At 36.3% G+C, this 20000-nt stretch overlaps 1 protein-coding gene across 1 annotated transcript in view; it reads left to right on the top strand.

The window, feature by feature from the left end:
- The window catches only part of LOC133579091 (uncharacterized), a 78709-nt gene that overhangs the window by 43746 nt on the left and 14963 nt on the right, over window positions 1-20000 (top strand). The window contains exons 2-3 of the mRNA XM_061933656.1: window positions 15963-16067; window positions 17577-17716. Of these exons, the coding sequence (XP_061789640.1) occupies window positions 15963-16067; window positions 17577-17716 (245 nt within the window). The remainder of the gene's footprint in view (window positions 1-15962; window positions 16068-17576; window positions 17717-20000) is intronic.

The raw sequence follows: 20000 nt of genomic DNA, 5'->3' as shown, positions 1-20000 counted from the left end.
ACCCGAAAATCTCCCGGGACAAATATTCTCCCGAAAATCTCCCGATTTTCAGCCGGAGCTGGACGCCACGCCCCCTCCAGCTCCATGCGGACCTGAGTGAGGACAGCCTTTTTTCGTGACGGGAGGACAACAGGGTGACAAGAACTAAATCATCCAGACTAGAGATAAATTGTATTATTATGTTCATAAATATATTTATTAATAAAAAAAATTTAAAAAAAAAAATGCATTTTTACTATATTTTGCTAAAAACATCAAAATTAATTGTATTTTTATTTGTATTTTTTCGTGACTCCTTATTACATCCAGCCATAGAATCATACACTAAAATAAACATATTTCAAATAATTGATTTTAAATTATCATAATAATTCATTTAAAATGACCATATTTAATTATTAAAATAATTGCTTGTTTATCAACAACTTTAGCATTTTATTCATTACATTTTGAAACTCTCAGAAGCCAAGTTATGTTATATTCCTTAATATTTATTTATGTAGTTTGAAGTATCAATTATCTAAACACAGTTTTGTTTGCTTATTTTCAGGATGTAAATATCTACATATATATATATATATATATATATATATATATATATATATATAATAAGTATGAAATACTTGACTTGGTGAATTCTAGCTGTCAATATACTCCTCCCCTCTTAACCACGCCCCCAACCACGCCCCGCCCACCCCCGAACACGCCCCCACCTCCCGAAATCGGAGGTCTCAAGGTTGGCAAGTATGTGGTATCGGATCCATACCTAAATGTGTGGTATCATCCAAAACTAATGTAAAGTATCAAAGAAGAGAAGAATAAGTGATCATTACCTTTTAACAGAAGTGTAGATAGAACATGTTAAAACTGAAAATAAGCAGATATTAACAGTAAATGAACAAGTAGATTAATAATCATTTTTTACAGTTTGTCCCTCATAATGTTGACAAAATAATAGGTGTATAAATGACACAATATGTTACTGCATAGACTAATTAGGAGTCTTTGTTTGTTTACTTACTACTAAAAGACAAGTTGTCTAGTATGTTCACTATTTTATTTAAGTTAAAGTAGCAATGATTGTCACACACACATGAGGTGTGGTGAAATTTGTCCTCTGCATTTGACCCATCACCCTTGATCACCCCCTGGGAGGTGAGGGGAGCAGTGGGCAGCAGCGGTGGCCACGCCCGGTAATCATTTTTGGTGATTTAACCCCCAATTCCAACCCTTGATGCTGAGTGCCAAGCAGGGAGGTAATGGGTCCCATTTTTATAGTCTTTGGTATGACTCGGCCGGGGTTTGAACTCACAACCTACCCATCTCAGGGCGGACACTCTAACCACTAGGCCAGGGGTGCTCACACTTTTTCTGCAGGCGAGCTACTTTTCAATTGATCAAGTCGTGGGGATCTACCTCATTCATATATATAATTTATATTTACTTATTTATGAAATATATGTTTTTGTTAACAAGTTAAAGGTGTTTAATGATAAAGCAAGCATGTTTAACACATATAGTTAATATTGTTAATACATTAAAAGTGTTTAATGATAATGCAAGCATGTTTGACACATATAGTTAATATTGTTAACAAGTTAAAGGTGGTTAAAAATAATACAAGCATGTTTAACACAAATAGTTAATATTGTGAACAACTTAAAGGTGGTTAAAGATAATACAAGCATGTTTAACACATGTAGTTAATATTGTTAACAACTTAAAGGTGGTTAAAGATAATATAAGCATGTTTAACACATATAGTTAATATTGTTAACAACTTAAAGGTGGTTAAAGATAATATAAGCATGTTTAACACATATAGTTAATATTGTTAACAACTTAAAGGTGGTTAAAGATAATACAAGCATGTTTAACACATATAGTTAATATTGTTAACAAGTTAAAGGTGGTTAAAGATAATACAAGCATGTTTAACACAAATAGTTAATATTGTTAACAACTTAAGGGTGGTTAAAGATAATACAAGCATGTTTAACACATATAGTTAATATTGTTAACAACTTAAAGGTGGTTAAAGATAATACAAGCATGTTTAACACATATAGTTAATATTGTTAACAACTTAAAGGTGGTTAAAGATAATACAAGCATGTTTAACACATATAGTTAATATTGTTAACAACTTAAAGGTGGGTAAAGATAATACAAGCATGTTTAACACACATAGATTCCTTTCTTTCATGAAGACAAGAATATAAGTTGGTGTATTACCTGATTGTGATGACTTGCATTGATTGGAATCAGACAGTGGTGCTGATAACGTCCGCATTTTCGAATGGAGGAGAAAAAAAGTCCTCCTTTCTGTCCAATACCACATGAAAGTGGTTGGTTTTTGGCATCTTATTTGTCCAGCTTCCGTACTCCTTTGTATACACTTTACAAGAAATACATTGTCGGCAAACTCCGTAGCTTGCTAGCTTGTGCACGCCAGCTTTCTGAGACTCTTATTTTGGTGGCGCAGGCAGGATGAAGCAGAGCTTTTATTGTGCAACTGTGCAGTCGGTCTTTGGAGTTTTGACGACAGGTACGGCGCCAGAGTCTGTTGAAATAAAGTGTTTCTCGCCTTCCAGTCGGTCATTTTAATGAGCTGGCAGCAGCCAGCGTCATCTCAGAAGACCCTCGGGTGCCGTGAATGTCAATCAAGTGACGAAAGTGACGTCATAGTGAAGATTTATGATCGCTCATTTTTAGGACTATTTTTTTAATGCCTGGCTGGTGATCGACTGACACACCCTCCGAGATCGACCGGTAGATCGCGATCGACGTAATGAGAACCCCTGCACTAGGCCAATAAGAAACATATGTTTCATGTCGATTTTTTGTTAAAATAAAGACAATAATGCCATTTTTTGTGTTCCCCTTCATTTAGAAAAGTATCTAAAAGTATCGGAATATTGGTATCGGGACAACACTATCGCAGATCGACCTTCACTTCCATACTCGTCTTCTTTGCACCTCGTGGGGAAACCACGTCAAAGAGTTTCACAAGTCTGGCGACATTTTTACACCTCTAAACACCAACCAAAAAACGCTGCAAACGCATAGCCTCAGCTCAAAGTTGGTAGCAAACATGGCGCCCGGTAGTCACGTGACGTGCCTTTTGACCTATCACTTAGGACATCTTCGGACACCCGGTCGGCCATGCTCTCGTTATGCCCCGCACTGTGTGCATGTGTGTGTGTGTGTGTGTGTGTGTGTGTGTGTGTGTGTGTGTGTGTGTGTGTGTGTGTGTGTGTGTGTGTGTGTGTATGTGTGTGTGTATTTTGTGAATTTTCCATTTGTCTCCATCTGGCTACACACACATTTCAGTGCAAAATATCACACTCACACACACACACACACACACACACACACACACACACACACACACACACACACACACACACACACACACACACACACACACACACACACACACACACACACACACACACACACTCACACACACAGAAGTCTGATCTTTATCTTCAGTCATGTGACTTCATACATTCATAGATTCAAGTTTTACAACAGCAGTACAGAGATTCAGTACATTGTGTGTGTGTGTGTGTGTGTGTGTGTGTGTGTGTGTGTGTGTGTGTGTGTGTGTGTGTGTGTGTGTGTGTGTGTGTGTGTGTGTGTGTGTCTCTCCAGTAAAGAGTGGATGCAATATTCATGTCAATATGTCGTTGTCCTCCTCGCAACGCCGCCCCCTGGTGTGATGGAGAGGTGACAGGATGAAGATGAAGGTGTTAATTTTCTGCCTCCGAAGACAAAAAAGTAAAAGACTTATTCTGAGATGTGCTCACAAGTCCTGCATTAAGTCCCGTGACCTTGGATGTGTCCTTGTGCAAAGGAAAATGTCAAATGTGATGACAACGCGACAATCCTATAATCATGTCGTTGTTGTTGTTGTTTGCATCATAGCAACACTTTACACTATTTACACACTTCCACTGCAAAGTAAAACCACAACAACACACATGTTGAGCAATTAAATGCATGATTCATGCAACTAGTTGTGATTAATCTGCGTACATGCATGATTAATGCAACTAGTTGTTGTGATTAATCTGCGATCATGCATGATTAATGCAACTAGTTGTGATTTATCTGCGTTCATGCATGATTAATGCAACTAGTTGTTATTAATCTGCGATCATGCATGATTAATGCAACTAGTTGTTGTGATTAATCTGCGATCATGCGAGTAATGCAACTAGTTGTTGTGATTAATCTGTGTTCATGCATGATTAATGCAACTAGTTGTTGTGATTAATCTGCGATCATCCATGATTAATGCAACTAGTTGTTGTGATTAATCTGTGTTCATGCATGATTAATGCAACTAGTTGTGATTAATCTGTGTTCATGCATGATTAATGCAACTAGTTGTGATTTATCTGCGTTCATGCATGATTAATGCAACTAGTTGTTATTAATCTGCGATCATGCATGATTAATGCAACTAGTTGTTGTGATTAATCTGCGATCATGCGAGTAATGCAACTAGTTGTTGTGATTAATCTGTGTTCATGCATGATTAATGCAACTAGTTGTTGTGATTAATCTGCGATCATCCATGATTAATGCAACTAGTTGTTGTGATTAATCTGTGTTCATGCATGATTAATGCAACTAGTTGTGATTAATCTGTGTTCATGCATGATTAATGCAACTAGTTGTGATTTATCTGCGTTCATGCATGATTAATGCAACTAGTTGTTGTGATTAATCTGCGTTTATCCATGATTATTGCAACTAGTTGTTGTTATGAATCTGCGTTCATGCATGATTAATGCAACTAGTTGTGATTAATCTGCGTTCATGCATGATTAATGCAACTAGTTGTGATTTATCTGCGTTCATGCATGATTCATGCAACTAGTTGTTGTGATTAATCTGTGTTCATGTATGATTCATGCAACTAGTTGTGATTAATCTGCATTCATGCATGATTAATGCAACTAGTTGTTGTGATTAATCTGTGTTCATCCATGATTAATGCAACTAGTTGTTGTTATTAATCTGTGTTCATGTATGATTAATGCAACTAGTTGTTGTGATTAATCTGTGTTCATCCATGATTAATGCAACTAGTTGTGATTAATCTGCGTTCATGCATGATTAATGCAACTAGTTGTTGTGATTCATCTGCGTTCATGCATGATTAATGCAACTAGTTGTTGTGATTAATCTGTGTCCATGTATGACTAATGTAACTAGTTGTTGTGATTAATCTGTATCCATACATGACTAATGTAACTAGTTGTTGTGATGAATCTGCGTTCATGCGAGTAATGCAACTAGTTGTTGTGATTAATCTGCGTTCATGCATGATTAATGCAACTAGTTGTTGTGATTAATCTGCGTTAAGGCATGATTAATGTAACTAGTTGTTGTGATTAATCTGTGTCCATGCACGACTAATGTAACTTGTTGTTGGGATTAATCTGCGTTCATGCGAGTAATGCAACTAGTTGTTGTGATTAATCTGCGTTCATGCGAGTAATGTAACTAGTTGTTGTGATTAATCTGCGCTAAGGCATGATTAATGTAACTAGTTGTTGTGATTAATCTGCGTTCATGCGAGTAATGCAACTAGTTGTTGTGATTAATCTGTGTCCATGCATGATTAATGCAACTAGTTGTTGTGATTAATCTGCGTTTATCCATGATTAATGCAACTAGTTGTTGTTATTAATCTGCGTTCATGCATGCCTAATGTAACTAGTTGTTGTGATTAATCTGAATTCATGCATGATTAATGCAGCAAGTTGTTGTGATTAATCTGTGTCCATGCATGACTAATGCAACTAGTTGTTGTGATTAATCTGTGTCCATGCATGACTAATGTAACTCGTTGTTGTGATTAATCTGTGTCCATGCATGACTAATGCAACTAGTTGTTGTGATTAATCTGCGTTCATGCATGACTAATGTAACTCGTTGTTGTGATTAATCTGTGTCCATGCATGACTAATGTAACTAGTTGTTGTGATTAATCTGTGTCCATGCATGACTAATGCAACTAGTTGTTGTGATTAATCTGTGTTCATCCATGATTAATGCAACTAGTGGTGATTAATCTGCGTTCATGCATGATTAATGCAACTAGTTGTGATTAATCTGCGTTCATGCATGATTAAGGCAACTAGTTGTGATTAATCTGTGTCCATGAATGATTAATGCAACTAGTCGTTGTGATTAATCTGCGTTCATGCATGATTAAGGCAACTAGTTGTGATTAATCTGCGTTCATGCATGATTAAGGCAACTAGTTGTGATTAATCTGCGTTCATGCATGATCAATGCAACTAGTTGTGATTAATCTGCATTCATGCATGATTAATGCAACTAGTTGTGATTTATCTGCGTTCATGCATGATTAATGCAACTAGTTGTGATTTATCTGCGTTCATGCATGATTAATGCAACTAGTTGTTGTGATTAATCTGTGTCCATGCATGATTAATGCAACTAGTTGTGATTAATCTGCGTTCATGCATGATTAATGCAACTAGTTGTGATTAATCTGTGTTTATGCATGATTCATGCAACTAGTTGTGATTAATCTGTGTTCATGCATGATTCATGCAACTAGTTGTTGTGATTAATCTGTGTTCATGCATGATTAATGCAACTAGTTGTGATTAATCTGTGTTCATCCATGATTAATGCAACTAGTTGTTGTGATCAATCTGCATTCATGCATGATTAATGCAACTAGTTGTTGTGATTAATCTGTGTTCATGCATGATTAATGCAACTAGTTGTGATTAATCTGTGTTCATGCATGATTAATGCAACTAGTTGTGATTAATCTGTGTTCATGCATGATTCATGCAACTAGTTGTTGTGATTAATCTGTGTCCATGCATGACTAATGTAACTCGTTGTTGTGATTAATCTGTGTTCATGCATGACTAATGTAACTCGTTGTTGTGATTAATCTGCGTTCATGCGAGTAATGCAACTAGTTGTTGTGATTAATCTGCGTTAAGGCATGATTAATGTAACTAGTTGTTGTGATTAATCTGCGTTAAGGCATGATTAATGTAACTAGTTGTTGTGATTAATCTGCGTTAAGGCATGATTAATGTAACTAGTTGTTGTGATTAATCTGTGTCCATGCATGACTAATGTAACTAGTTGTTGTGATTAATCTGAATTTATGCATGATTAATGCAACTAGTTGTTGTGATTAATCTGTGTCCATGCATGACTAATGTAATTAGTTGTTGTGATTAATCTGAATTCATGCATGATTAATGCAACTAGTTGTTGTGATTCATCTGCGTTAAGGCATGATTAATGTAACTAGTTGTTGTGATTAATCTGTGTCCATGCATGATTAATGCAACTAGTTGTTGTTATTAATCTGCGTTCATGCATGATTAATGCAACTAGTTGTGATTAATCTGCATTCATGCATTATTAATGCAACGAGTTGTGATTAATCTGCATTCATGCATGATTAATGCAACTAGTTGTGATTAATCTGTGTTCATGCGTGATTAATGCAACTAGTTGTTGTGAATAATCTGCATTAATGCATGATTAATGCGACTAGTTGTGATTAATCTGTGTTCATCCATGATTAATGCAGCAAATTGTTGTGATTAATCTGTGTCCATGCATGACTAATGTAACTCGTTGTTGTGATTAATCTGTATCCATACATGGCTAATGTAACTAGTTGTTGTCATTAATCTGCGTTTATGCGAGTAATGCAACTAGTTGTTGTGATGAATCTGCGTTCATGCATGATTAATGCAACTAGTTGTTGTGATTAATCTGTGTTCATGTATGATTCATGCAACTAGTTGTGATTAATCTGTGTTCATGCATGATTCATGCAACTAGTTGTTGTGATTAATTTGCGTTCATGCGAGTAATGCAACTAGTTGTTGTGATTAATGTGCGTTAAGGCATGATTAATGTAACTAGTTGTTGTGATTAATCTGCGATCATGCATGATTAATGCAACTAGTTGTTGTGATCAATCTGCATTCATGCATGATTAATGCAACTAGTTGTGATTAATCTGCGTTCATGCATGATTAATGCAACTAGTTGTGATTTATCTGCGTTCATGCATGATTAATGCAACTAGTTGTGATTAATCTGTGTTCATGCATGATTAATGCAACGAGTTGTGATTAATCTGCGTTCATGCATGATTAATGCAACTAGTTGTTGTGAATAATCTGCATTAATGCATGATTAATGCGACTAGTTGTGATTAATCTGTGTTCATCCATGATTAATGCAGCAAGTTGTTGTGATTAATCTGTGTCCATGCATGACTAATGTAACTTGTTGTTGTGATTAATCTGTGTTCATGCATGACTAATGTAACTAGTTGTTGTGATTAATCTGTGTCCATGCATGACTAATGTAACTCGTTGTTGTGATTAATCTGTATCCATACATGACTAATGTAACTAGTTGTTGTGATTAATCTGTGTCCATGCATGACTAATGTAACTAGTTGTTGTGATGAATGTGTGTTCATGCATGACTAATGTAACTAGTTGTTGTGATGAATCTGCGTTCATGCGAGTAATGCAACTAGTTGTTGTGATTAATCTGCGTTCATGCATGATTAATGCAACTAGTTGTTGTGATTAATCTGTGTTCATGCATGACTAATGTAACTCGTTGTTGTGATTAATCGGTGTCCATGCATGACTAATGTAACTTGTTGTTGTGATTAATCTGTGTCCATGCATGATTAATGTAACTAGTTGTTGTGATTAATCTGCGTTAAATCATGATTAATGTAACTAGTTGTTGTGATTAATCTGCATCCATGCATGACTAATGCAACTAGTTGTTGTGATTAATCTGCGTTCATGCATGACTAATGCAACTAGTTGTTGTGATTAATCTGCGTTCATGCGAGTAATGCAACTAGTTGTTGTGATTAATCTGTGTTCATGCGAATAATGCAACTAGTTGTTGTGATTAATCTGCGTTCATGCATGATTAATGTAACTAGTTGTTGTGATTAATCTGTGTTAAGGCATGATTAATGTAACTAGTTGTTGTGATTAATCGCATGTGTTAACACGTTCCCATCGGGTTGAGTTCTTTCTTGCCCTGATGTGGGATCAGACCAAAGGATGTCCTTGTGGTTTGAGCAGCCCTTTGAGACAATTGTGACTAAAGGCTATATAAATAAACTTTGACTGATTGATTGATTAATTGACTAATTTACTTTGACTGCCGTACTTTAATCCAACAGAATAACAAGAATCTGAGGCTGTTTCATGTTTATTATTATTATTATTATTGTTATTATAGTTATTATTATTATCATTATTATCATCGCTATTATTATTATTGTTATTAAAGTTAGTATTATTGTTATTGTTATTAATTTTTGTTCTCTGAGCGACAGGAAAAACGACAAAACTGAGGTTATTTGACGTTTTTTTTTTTGTGACCTTATTTGAGGTCACAAGCTAACATTACAAACCGATCAGAAATGAAAAGTAATAATTTTGGAACAAATTGAAAGCAATTATTGATTTATTGTGCAAACACTGACAACTTCAACAGAAACGTTGGTCCTTTCTGCAAATTAAATATAAAACATTTGACTTCATTCACTCGATCTAACACACGCACGCACGCACACACACACACACACACACACACACACACACACACACACACACACACACACACACACACACACACACACACACACACACACACTAATCTGTGGTGAATAAAATGTCGTAATCGCCTCCTCTGTCACGATTGAGTTTTGGCATGCGGAGATATTTCCCGTGGGGTGTGTGTGTGTGTGTGTGTGTGTGTGTGTGTGTGTGTGTGTGTGTGTGTGTGTGTGTGTGTGTGTGTGTGTGTGTGGTCCCAGGGGGCATGGACAGCTTTGCTGGCCATATGTTCTCCAAGGTTGAGTCAGTCCTTCCTGCTGGTCGCTCCAATCAGGTCTTCATCTTTGTATGTTGTCGTTATCGTCACCATCGTTCACGTCTTCGTCAGTATCGACCTCAGACTGACCGGATCAATATGTGCTCTTTGACATGTGATCAATACTTCAATTGACCCTTGTGTTGAGGTGAAACATCATCGCTTTCAAATGGAACTTTTCTCTTTGATACTGGAGATCAGTCCGATATCATCAATAAAAACGAGTATTTGTCATATAGTCATGCTTGTAAAATGTGTGATATCATGTGCGATACAAGCCGTCCTGCAGCGTGTTTCCTTGTGTGTGTGATATCATGTGCGATACAAGACGTCCTGCAGCATGTTTACTTGTGTGTGATATCATGTGCGATACAAGCCCCCTGCGGCGTGTTTACCTGTGTGTGATATCATGTGCGATGTAAGTAGTCCTGCAGCGTGTTTCCTTGTGTGCGAGATATCATGTGCGATTCAAGCCGTCCTGCAGCATGTTTACGCGTGTGTGATATCATGTGCCATCCTGCAGTGTGTTTACTTGTGTGTGAGATAGCGTGCGATATAAGCAATACTGCAGCGTGTTTCCTTGTTTCTGTGATATCATGTGCGATACAAGCGGTCCTGCAGCGTGTTTACTTGTGTGTGATATCATGTGCGATACAAGCCCCCTGCGGCGTGTTTACCTGTGTGTGATATCATGTGCGATGCAAGTAGTCCTGGAGCGTGCTTCCTTGTGTGCGAGATATCATGTGCGATACAAGCCGTCCTGCAGCGTGTTAACTCGTGTGTGATATCATGTGCGATACAAGCCGTCCTGCAGTGTGTTTACTTGTGTGTGAGATGGCGTGCGACATAAGCAGTACTGCAGTGTGTTTCCTTGTGTGTGAGATGTTATGTGCGATACAAGCAGTCCTGCAGTGTGTTTTTTTGTATGTGTGATATTATGTGCGATACAAGCGGTACTGCTGCATGTTTACTTGTGTGCTAGATATCATGTGCGATACAAGCCGTTCTGCAGAGTGTTTACTTGTGTGTGTGTGTGTGTGTGTGTGTGTGTGTGATATAAAGTGCAATACAAGCAGTCCTACAGCGTGTTTACTTGCGTGTGTAATATCATGTGCGATACAAGCAGTCCTGGAACACAACCTTATTATGGTAACACAACATTATTACAGCAACACAACATTCTTACAGTCACACAACATTATTATAGTAACACAACATTATTACAGCAACACAACATTCTTACAGTCACACAATATTATTATAGTAACACAACATTATTACAGAAACACAACATTCTTACAGTCACACAACATTATTATAGTAACACAACATTATTACAGCAACACAACATTCTTACAGTCACACAACATTATTATAGTAACGCAACAGTATTACAGCAACACAACATTATTACAGTAACACAACCTTCTTACAGTAACACAACCTTCTTACAGTAACACAACATTATTACAGTAACACAACATGATAACAGTCATACAACATTATTACAGCAACACAACATTATTACAGCAACACAACATTCTTACAGTCACACAACATTATTATAGTAACACAACATTATTACAGCAACACAACATTCTTACAGTCACACAACGTTATTATTGTAACACAACATGATTACAGCAACACAACGTTCTTACAGTAACACAACATTATTACAGTAACACAACATGATAACAGTCACACAACATTATTACAGCAACACAACATTATTACAGCAACACAACATGATAACAGTCACACAACATTATTACAGCAACACAACATTATTACAGTCACACAACATTATTATAGTAACACAACATTATTACAGCAACACAACATTCTTACAGTCACACAACGTTATTATTGTAACACAACATGATTACAGCAACACAACGTTCTTACAGTAACACAACATTATTACAGCAACACAACCTTCTTACAGTAACACAACCTTCTTACAGTAACACAACATTATTACAGTAACACAACATGATAACAGTCACACAATATTATTACAGCAACACGACATGATAACAGTCAAACAACATTATTATTGTAACACAACATTATTACAGTAACACAACATTATTACAGTAACACAACATTATTACAGCAACACAACCTTCTTGCAGTAACACAACCTTCTTACAGTAACACAACATTATTACAGTAACACAACATGATATCAGTCACACAACATTATTACAGCAACACGACATGATAACAGCCACACAACATTATTACAGCAACACAACATTATTACAGCAACACAACATGATTACAGCAACACAACATTATTATAGCAACACAACATTATTACAGCAACACAACATTATTACAGCAACACAACATGATTGCGTGTGAAGATGAACTTACAAGGTGGTAACCAGTAGAAGAAGAAGAAGAAGTTGTGTGTGTGTGTGTGTGTGTGTGTGTGTGTGTGTGTGTGTGTGTGTGTGTGTGTGTGTGTGTGTGTGTGTGTGTGTGTGTGTGTGTGTGTGTGTGTGACTGGACAAAGTGTCAGATTGATGTGAGGAATAAAGTAGTTTGTGGGACATTTGAAGAGAGGAGCGAGTGTTTGCTGGTCAAGAAGCAGCTGATTGGCTGCCAATAACAAAAGGCCAGTTGCCATGGTTACGGTGTCTCGCAGAATGCAGAGTCATGTTTTAATTGGCGCACTTTAATGGAGGTGGAAGACAAATGCAGACATTAACTTTAACGACATCATGCAAATGTAAGGATTGGGCCTCTAATAGAATAATGCAACATAAGTCGCTCCTGATGATCTTCTTCTTTGGCCCCGCCCCCTCATGACTTGTACATTGTTATTATTAATCATACAACATGACATTGTTATTATTAATCATACAACATGACATTGTTATTATTAATCATACAACATTACATAATTATTATTAATTACATAACATCTGCCTGGACTCATTCATCATAGTGTGTGTTCACTTGATCTAATCATCTTCTTTTCAAATACAAATCAAAACTATTCCTTGTCTTTTGTTACTTCAAAGTCTTCTTTTGTTTTCTTTGACCTTTAAAAGGCTCTTGGCCACTTTGTGATTACTTTTACTTCATACTTAGCATCTTTTACTTAGTTTTACTTCATACTTGACATGTTTTACTTAGTTCTACTTCATACTTGGCATGTTTTACTTAGTTTTACTTCATACTTGGCATGTTTTACTTAGTTTTACTTCATACTTGACATGTTTTACTTAGTTTTACTTCATACTTGACATGTTTTACTTAGTTTTACTTCATACTTGACATGTTTTACTTAGTTTTACTTCATACTTGGCATGTGTTACTTAGTTTTACTTCATACTTGACATGTTTTACTTAGTTTTACTTCATACTTGGCATGTGCTACTTAGTTCTACTTCATACTTGGAATGTGTTACTTAATTTTACTTCATACTTTACATGTTTTACTTAGTTTTACTTCATACTTGACATGTTTTACTTAGTTTTACTTCATACTTGACATGTTTTACTTAGTTCTACTTCATACTTTGCATGTTTTACTTAGTTTTACTTCATATTTTACATGTTTTACTTAGTTTTATTTCATACTTGGCAGGTTTTACTTAGTTTTACTACATACTTGACATGTTTTACTTAGTTTTACTTCATACTTGACATGTTTTACTTAGTTTTACCTCATACTTGGCATGTGTTACTTAGTTTTACTTCATACTTGACATGTTTTACTTAGTTTTACTTCATACATGACATGTTTTACTTAGTTTTACTTCATACTTGACATGTTTTACTTAGTTTTATTTCATACTTGACATGTTTTACTTAGTTTTACTTCATACTTGGCATGTTTTACTTAGTTTTACTTCATACTTGACATGTTTTACTTAGTTTTACTTCATACTTGACATGTTTTACTTAGTTTTACTTCATACTTGACATGTGTTACTTAGTTTTATTTCATACTTGGCATGTTTTACTTAGTTTTATTTCATACTTGACATGTTTTACTTAGTTTTATTTCATACTTGGCATGTTTTACGTAGTTCTACTTCATACTTGACATGTGTTACTTAGTTTTATTTCATACTTGACATGTTTTACTTAGTTTTACTTCATACTTGACATGTTTTACTTAGTTCTACTTCATACTTGGCATGTTTTACTTAGTTTTACTTCATACTTGACATGTTTTACTTAGTTTTACTTCATACTTGACATGTTTTACTTAGTTCTACTTCATACTTGGCATGTTTTACTTAGTTTTACTTCATACTTGACATGTTTTACTTAGTTTTACTTCATACCTGACATGTTTTATTTAGTTTTACTTCATACTTGACATGTTTTACTTAGTTTTATTTCATACTTGGCTTGTTTTACTTAGTTTTACTTCATACTTGACATGTTTTACTTAGTTTTACTTCATACTTGGCATGTTTTACTTAGTTTTACTTCATACTTGACATGTTTTACTTAGTTTTACTTCATACTTGGCATGTGTTACTTAGTTTTACTTCATACTTGGCATGTTTTACTTAGTTTTACTTCATACTTGACATGTTTTACTTAGTTTTACTTCATGCTTGGCATGTTTTACTTAGTTTTACTTCATACTTGACATGTTTTACTTAGTTTTACTTCATACTTGACATGTTTTACTTAGTTTTATTTCATACTTGACATGTTTTACTTAGTTTTACTTCATACTTGGCATGTTTTACTTAGTTTGACTTCATACGTGGCATGTGTTACTTAGTTTGACTTCATACTTGGCATGTGTTACTTAGTTTTACTTCATACTTGGTATGTTTTACTTCATACTTGACATGTTTTACTTTGTTTTACTTCATACTTGACATGTGTTACTTAGTTTTATTTCATACTTGGCATGTTTTACTTAATTTTACTTCATACTTTACATGTTTTACTTAGTTTTACTTCATGCTTGACATGTTTTACTTAGTTCTACTTCATACTTGACATGTTTTACTTAGTTTTATTTCATACTTGGCATGTTTTACTTAGTTTTACTTCATACTTGACATGTTTTACTTAGTTTTACTTCATACTTGGCATGTGTTACTTAGTTTTACTTCATACTTGACATGTTTTACTTTGTTTTACTTCATACTTGACATGTTTTACTTAGTTTTACTTCATACTTGACATGTGTTACTTAGTTTTACTTCATACTTGACATGTTTTACTTTGTTTTACTTCATACTTGACATGTTTTACTTAGTTTTGCTTCATACTTGACATGTTTTACTTAGTTTTACTTCATACTTGGCATGTTTTACTTAGTTTGACTTCATACTTGACATGTTTTACTTAGTTTTGCTTCATACTTGACATGTTTTACTTCATACTTGGCATGTTTTACTTAGTTTGACTTCATACTTGGCATGTGTTACTTAGTTTTACTTCATACTTGACATGTTTTACTTAGTTTTACTTCATACTTGGCATGTGTTACTTAGTTTTACTTCATACTTGACATGTTTTACTTAGTTTTACTTCATACTTGACATGTTTTACTTAGTTTTACTTCATACTTGGCATGTTTTACTTAGTTTTACTTCATACTTGGCATGTTTTACTTAGTTTTACTTTATACTTTGCATGTTTCACTTACTTTTACTTTACCCTTGACATGGTTTACTTACTTCATACTTGTTTCATTTGTGTGATACTATCCATTCATCACAACCATTTACTTACTTTTACTTCATACTTGGCATGTTTTACTCAGTTTTACTTCATACTTAACATGTTTTACTGAGTTTTACTTCATACTTGACATGTTTTACTTAGTTTTACTTCATACTTGGCATGTTTTACTTAGTTTGACTTCATTCTTAATATGTTCTACTTAGTTTTACTTCATACTTGGCATGTTTGACTTAGTTTTACCACAAGAATCATTGATCATGGTCATTATATCAATAAACAGGTGTTATTTTCATCACTAGCAATCGTTGAAAGCAATCTGTTGGTTTTGTGTGCAGGAAGAAGGCGACCACAGTTTGTACTGTGACTTGTGTGACAAACAATATGTGCGACACCAACAGTACGACAACCACATCAACTCCTACGACCATCACCACAAGCAGGTAAGTGCCTCACCTTACACCTCCACAGACACACACACACACACACACACACACACACACACACACACACACACACACACACACACACACACACACACACACACACACACACACACACACACACACACACACACAAACAAATATACACATTCACATGCACACGCATACACGTATACACAAACAACACATATAAACATGTGCATACACACGCACGATATCACTGTGCAGATGATGATATCATCGTGTGGATGATATCCCATGGATGATGTCACTGTGGAGGATGATATCATCACATGGATGATGATGTCACTGTGGATGATGATGATATCATGACGTAGATGATGATGATGATGATATCATGGTGTGGATGATGATGTCACTGTGGATGATGATGATGATGATGATGATGTCATGGAGTGGATGATGATGATGATGTCACTGTGGATGATGATGATGTCATTGTGGATGATGATTATTATGTCACTGTGGATGATGATGATGATATCATGATGTGGATGATGTCACTGTGGATGATGATGATGATGATGATGATGATGTCATGGAGTGGATGATGATGATGATGTCACTGTGGATGATGATGATGATGTCATTGTGGATGATGATTATTATGTCACTGTGGATGATGATGATGATATCATGATGTGGATGATGTCACTGTGGATGATGATGATATCATCGCATGGATGATGAGGATGTCACTGTGGACGATGATCATGTCATTGTGGATGATGATGATATCATGGCGTGGATGATGATGATGACACTGTGGCTAAGGATAATATTTGAATATTGTTTTTAATATTGTTTTAATATTGTTTGTAATATTGTTGTGCAGCACTTTGGAAACATTTTTGTTGTTTAAATGTGCTATATAGATAAAGTGGATTGGATTGGATTGGATTGGATGATGATGATGATATCATCGCATGGATGATGATGATGTCACTGGATGATGATGATGTCATTGTGTGGATGATGATGATATCATTGCATAGATGATGATGATGTCACTGGATGATGATGATATCATGGCATAGATGATGATGATGTCACTGTGGATGATGATGATGACATCATGGCGTGGATAATGATGGTATCATTGCATGGATGATGATGATGTCATTGGATGACAATGATATCATGGCATAGATGATGATGATGTCACTGTGGATGAGGATGATGACATCATGGCCTGGATGATGATGATGTTACTGTGGATGATTATATCATGGCGTGGATGATGATGATGTCATTGTGTGGATGATGATGATAATATCATGGCGTGAATAATGATGATGTCACTGTGTATGATAGTATCATGGCGTAGATGATATAATGTCATTGTGTGGATGATGATGATAATATCATGGCGTGGATGATGATGATGTCACTGTGTATGATAGTATCATGGCGTAGATGATGATGCTGTCATTGTGTGGATGATGTCATGGCGTTCGATGATGATGATATCATTGTGCTGGCCCATAGCGCCTGAAGGAGCTGAAGCAAAGAGAGTTCCAGCGAGCGCTGACCTGCAGGCGACAGAGGAGGCGGAGGGAAGAGAGGAAGGAGGAGCGCTTGCTGAGGAGACTCCATCAGCACAATGTGGAGAGAGAGGAAAGCCAACGGTGAGGTCAACAACAACAACAACAGCCACCTTTTTACACTGCTTTCACTTTCTCTTCTGCCACGTCTGCTTGACCAGCAATGATGGGGTCAACATCAACAAGATGTTTGTTTGTGTCATGTCCGCAAGAAGACTCAGACATTAGACCAGCAAGGCCTTCCCTGCTGGCCTAACATAAATCATGATCATAAATTGATAAAAGCTCATTTTATTTTTCATTTACTTTTCATAAATATATAAAAGTATTCATCATATTCTCTTCATGTCATGTTAGGATTCCAGTGTTGCTGTTTTTAAGTTGGAGCTTTTATCCAATCAAAGTTCAGCTGTGTGAATTTTGCTGAAGGCCTTCTGGACCAACATTAGTTGAACTAACGCAGGACATTTAGTTAACAGACAGTTGCGATAGCTGATCAGATCACAAGTTGTTGATAGTAGCCTCACGTTGAACGTGACTGTGATCGGATACTCCCAAGTATCCAATCACAAGTTGGGATTTACCAAGCAGAAAGTGGCCATACCCGGCCAGCGGAGAAATCAGCGGTACTCCCTTTTTTAACCAACAAAGAAGCAGAGCAAAACGTTGATTAGGTAGCAGATATAGATTTGCAAGGGCATTTTCAAGAAGGATATTTAAAGGGGAACATTATCACAATTTCAGAAGGGTTAAAACCATTAAAAATCAGTTCGCAGTGGCTAATTATATTTTTCGAAGTTTTTTTCAAAATTTTACCCATCACGCAATATCCCTAAAAAAAGCTTCAAAGTGCCTGATTTTAACCACCCGTCCATTTTCCTGTGACGTCACATAGTGAAGCCAACACAAACAAACATGGCGGAAAAAACAGCAAGCTATAGCGACATTAGCTCGGATTCAGACTCGGATTTCAGCGGCTTAAGCGATTCAACAGATTACGCATGTATTGAAACGGATGGTTGTAGTGTGGAGGCAGGTAGCGAAAACCAAATTGAAGAAGAAACTGAAGCTATTGAGCCATATCGGTTTGAACCGTATGCAAGCGAAACCGACGAAAACGACACGGGAGAAAGCGAGGACGAATTCGGCGATCGCCTTCTAACCAACGATTGGTATGTGTTTGTTTGGCATTAAAGGAAACTAACAACTATGAACTAGGTTTACAGCATATGAAACACATTTGGCAACAACATGCACTTTGAGAGTGCAGACAGCCCAATTTTCATCAATTAATATATTCTGGAGACATACCCTCATGTCAGCAGGCCAGGGAAGCTAGGGTCGATATTCTTCTCTTGATCATCTTCGGTGGCATAAGGGACGGTGTGAGCCAAGACATCCAGGGGGTTTAGCTCGCTCGTCTGCGGGAACAAACTGCCGCCATTGCTTGCCGTGCTAGCGAGGTCCTTTGTCCCTGAATTGCTCACACACTCCGGCAGATTCAATGGGGGTCTGGCGGCAGATTTCTTTGACTTTATCGTTGGAAATGCATCTGCTTTGAGTGTGGCAGGATATCCACACATTCTTGCCATCTCCGTCGTAGCATAGCTTTCGTCGGTAAAGTGTGCGGAACAAACGTCCAATTTCTTGCCACTTTGGCATCTTTGGACCACTGGTGCAACTTGAATCCGTCCCTGTTCGTGTTGTTACACCCTCCGACAACACACCGACGAGGCATGATGTCTCCAAGGTACGGAAAACAGTCGAAAAAACTGAAAATAACAGAGCTGATTGCTTCCCGATGTGACGTCACGTTGTGACGTCATCGCTCCGAGAGCGAATAATAGAAAGGCGTTTAATTCGCCAAAATTCACCCATTTAGAGTTTGGAAATCGGTTAAAAAAATATGGTCTTTTTTCTGCAACATCAAGGTATATATTGACGCTTACATAGGTCTGGTGATAATGTTCCCCTTTAAAGAGAAACTAGATCTTGTGAGACGAGGTCGGCCGACCCCCGGAAACGAGTTAACCTGTAAGACCCAAATATAGAAAAACCTATAAAAAAATTTTTTGACCTTTTAGATGTTGTTGTAATAGGCATTTGAACACAACACAAGGGTAGAATGTATACTATCCATGTATAGAGAAAACACTTCAGGCAGTGATGTAGTGGAGGGAATACAACCTGTTTGAGCCCACTGCAACAAGCCAGCATTTTGACTACCACATTCACCCAGTGTTGTATAATTGCAACAATTATATAACAAGCTCTAAATGAAATTTGATACATCTGTTCCACAATAACTACATATGTACATTCTCTAGACATTGTAATAACAACCAAAAAAATATATAAAAGACATTTT

The sequence above is a fragment of the Nerophis lumbriciformis genome, linkage group LG02, assembly GCF_033978685.3.
Source record: "Nerophis lumbriciformis linkage group LG02, RoL_Nlum_v2.1, whole genome shotgun sequence".
In the NCBI taxonomy this organism is placed as follows: Eukaryota; Metazoa; Chordata; class Actinopteri; order Syngnathiformes; family Syngnathidae; genus Nerophis; species Nerophis lumbriciformis.
The sequence above is the reverse complement of the archived record's forward strand: the minus strand, read 5'-3'. Positions and strand labels throughout refer to the sequence as shown.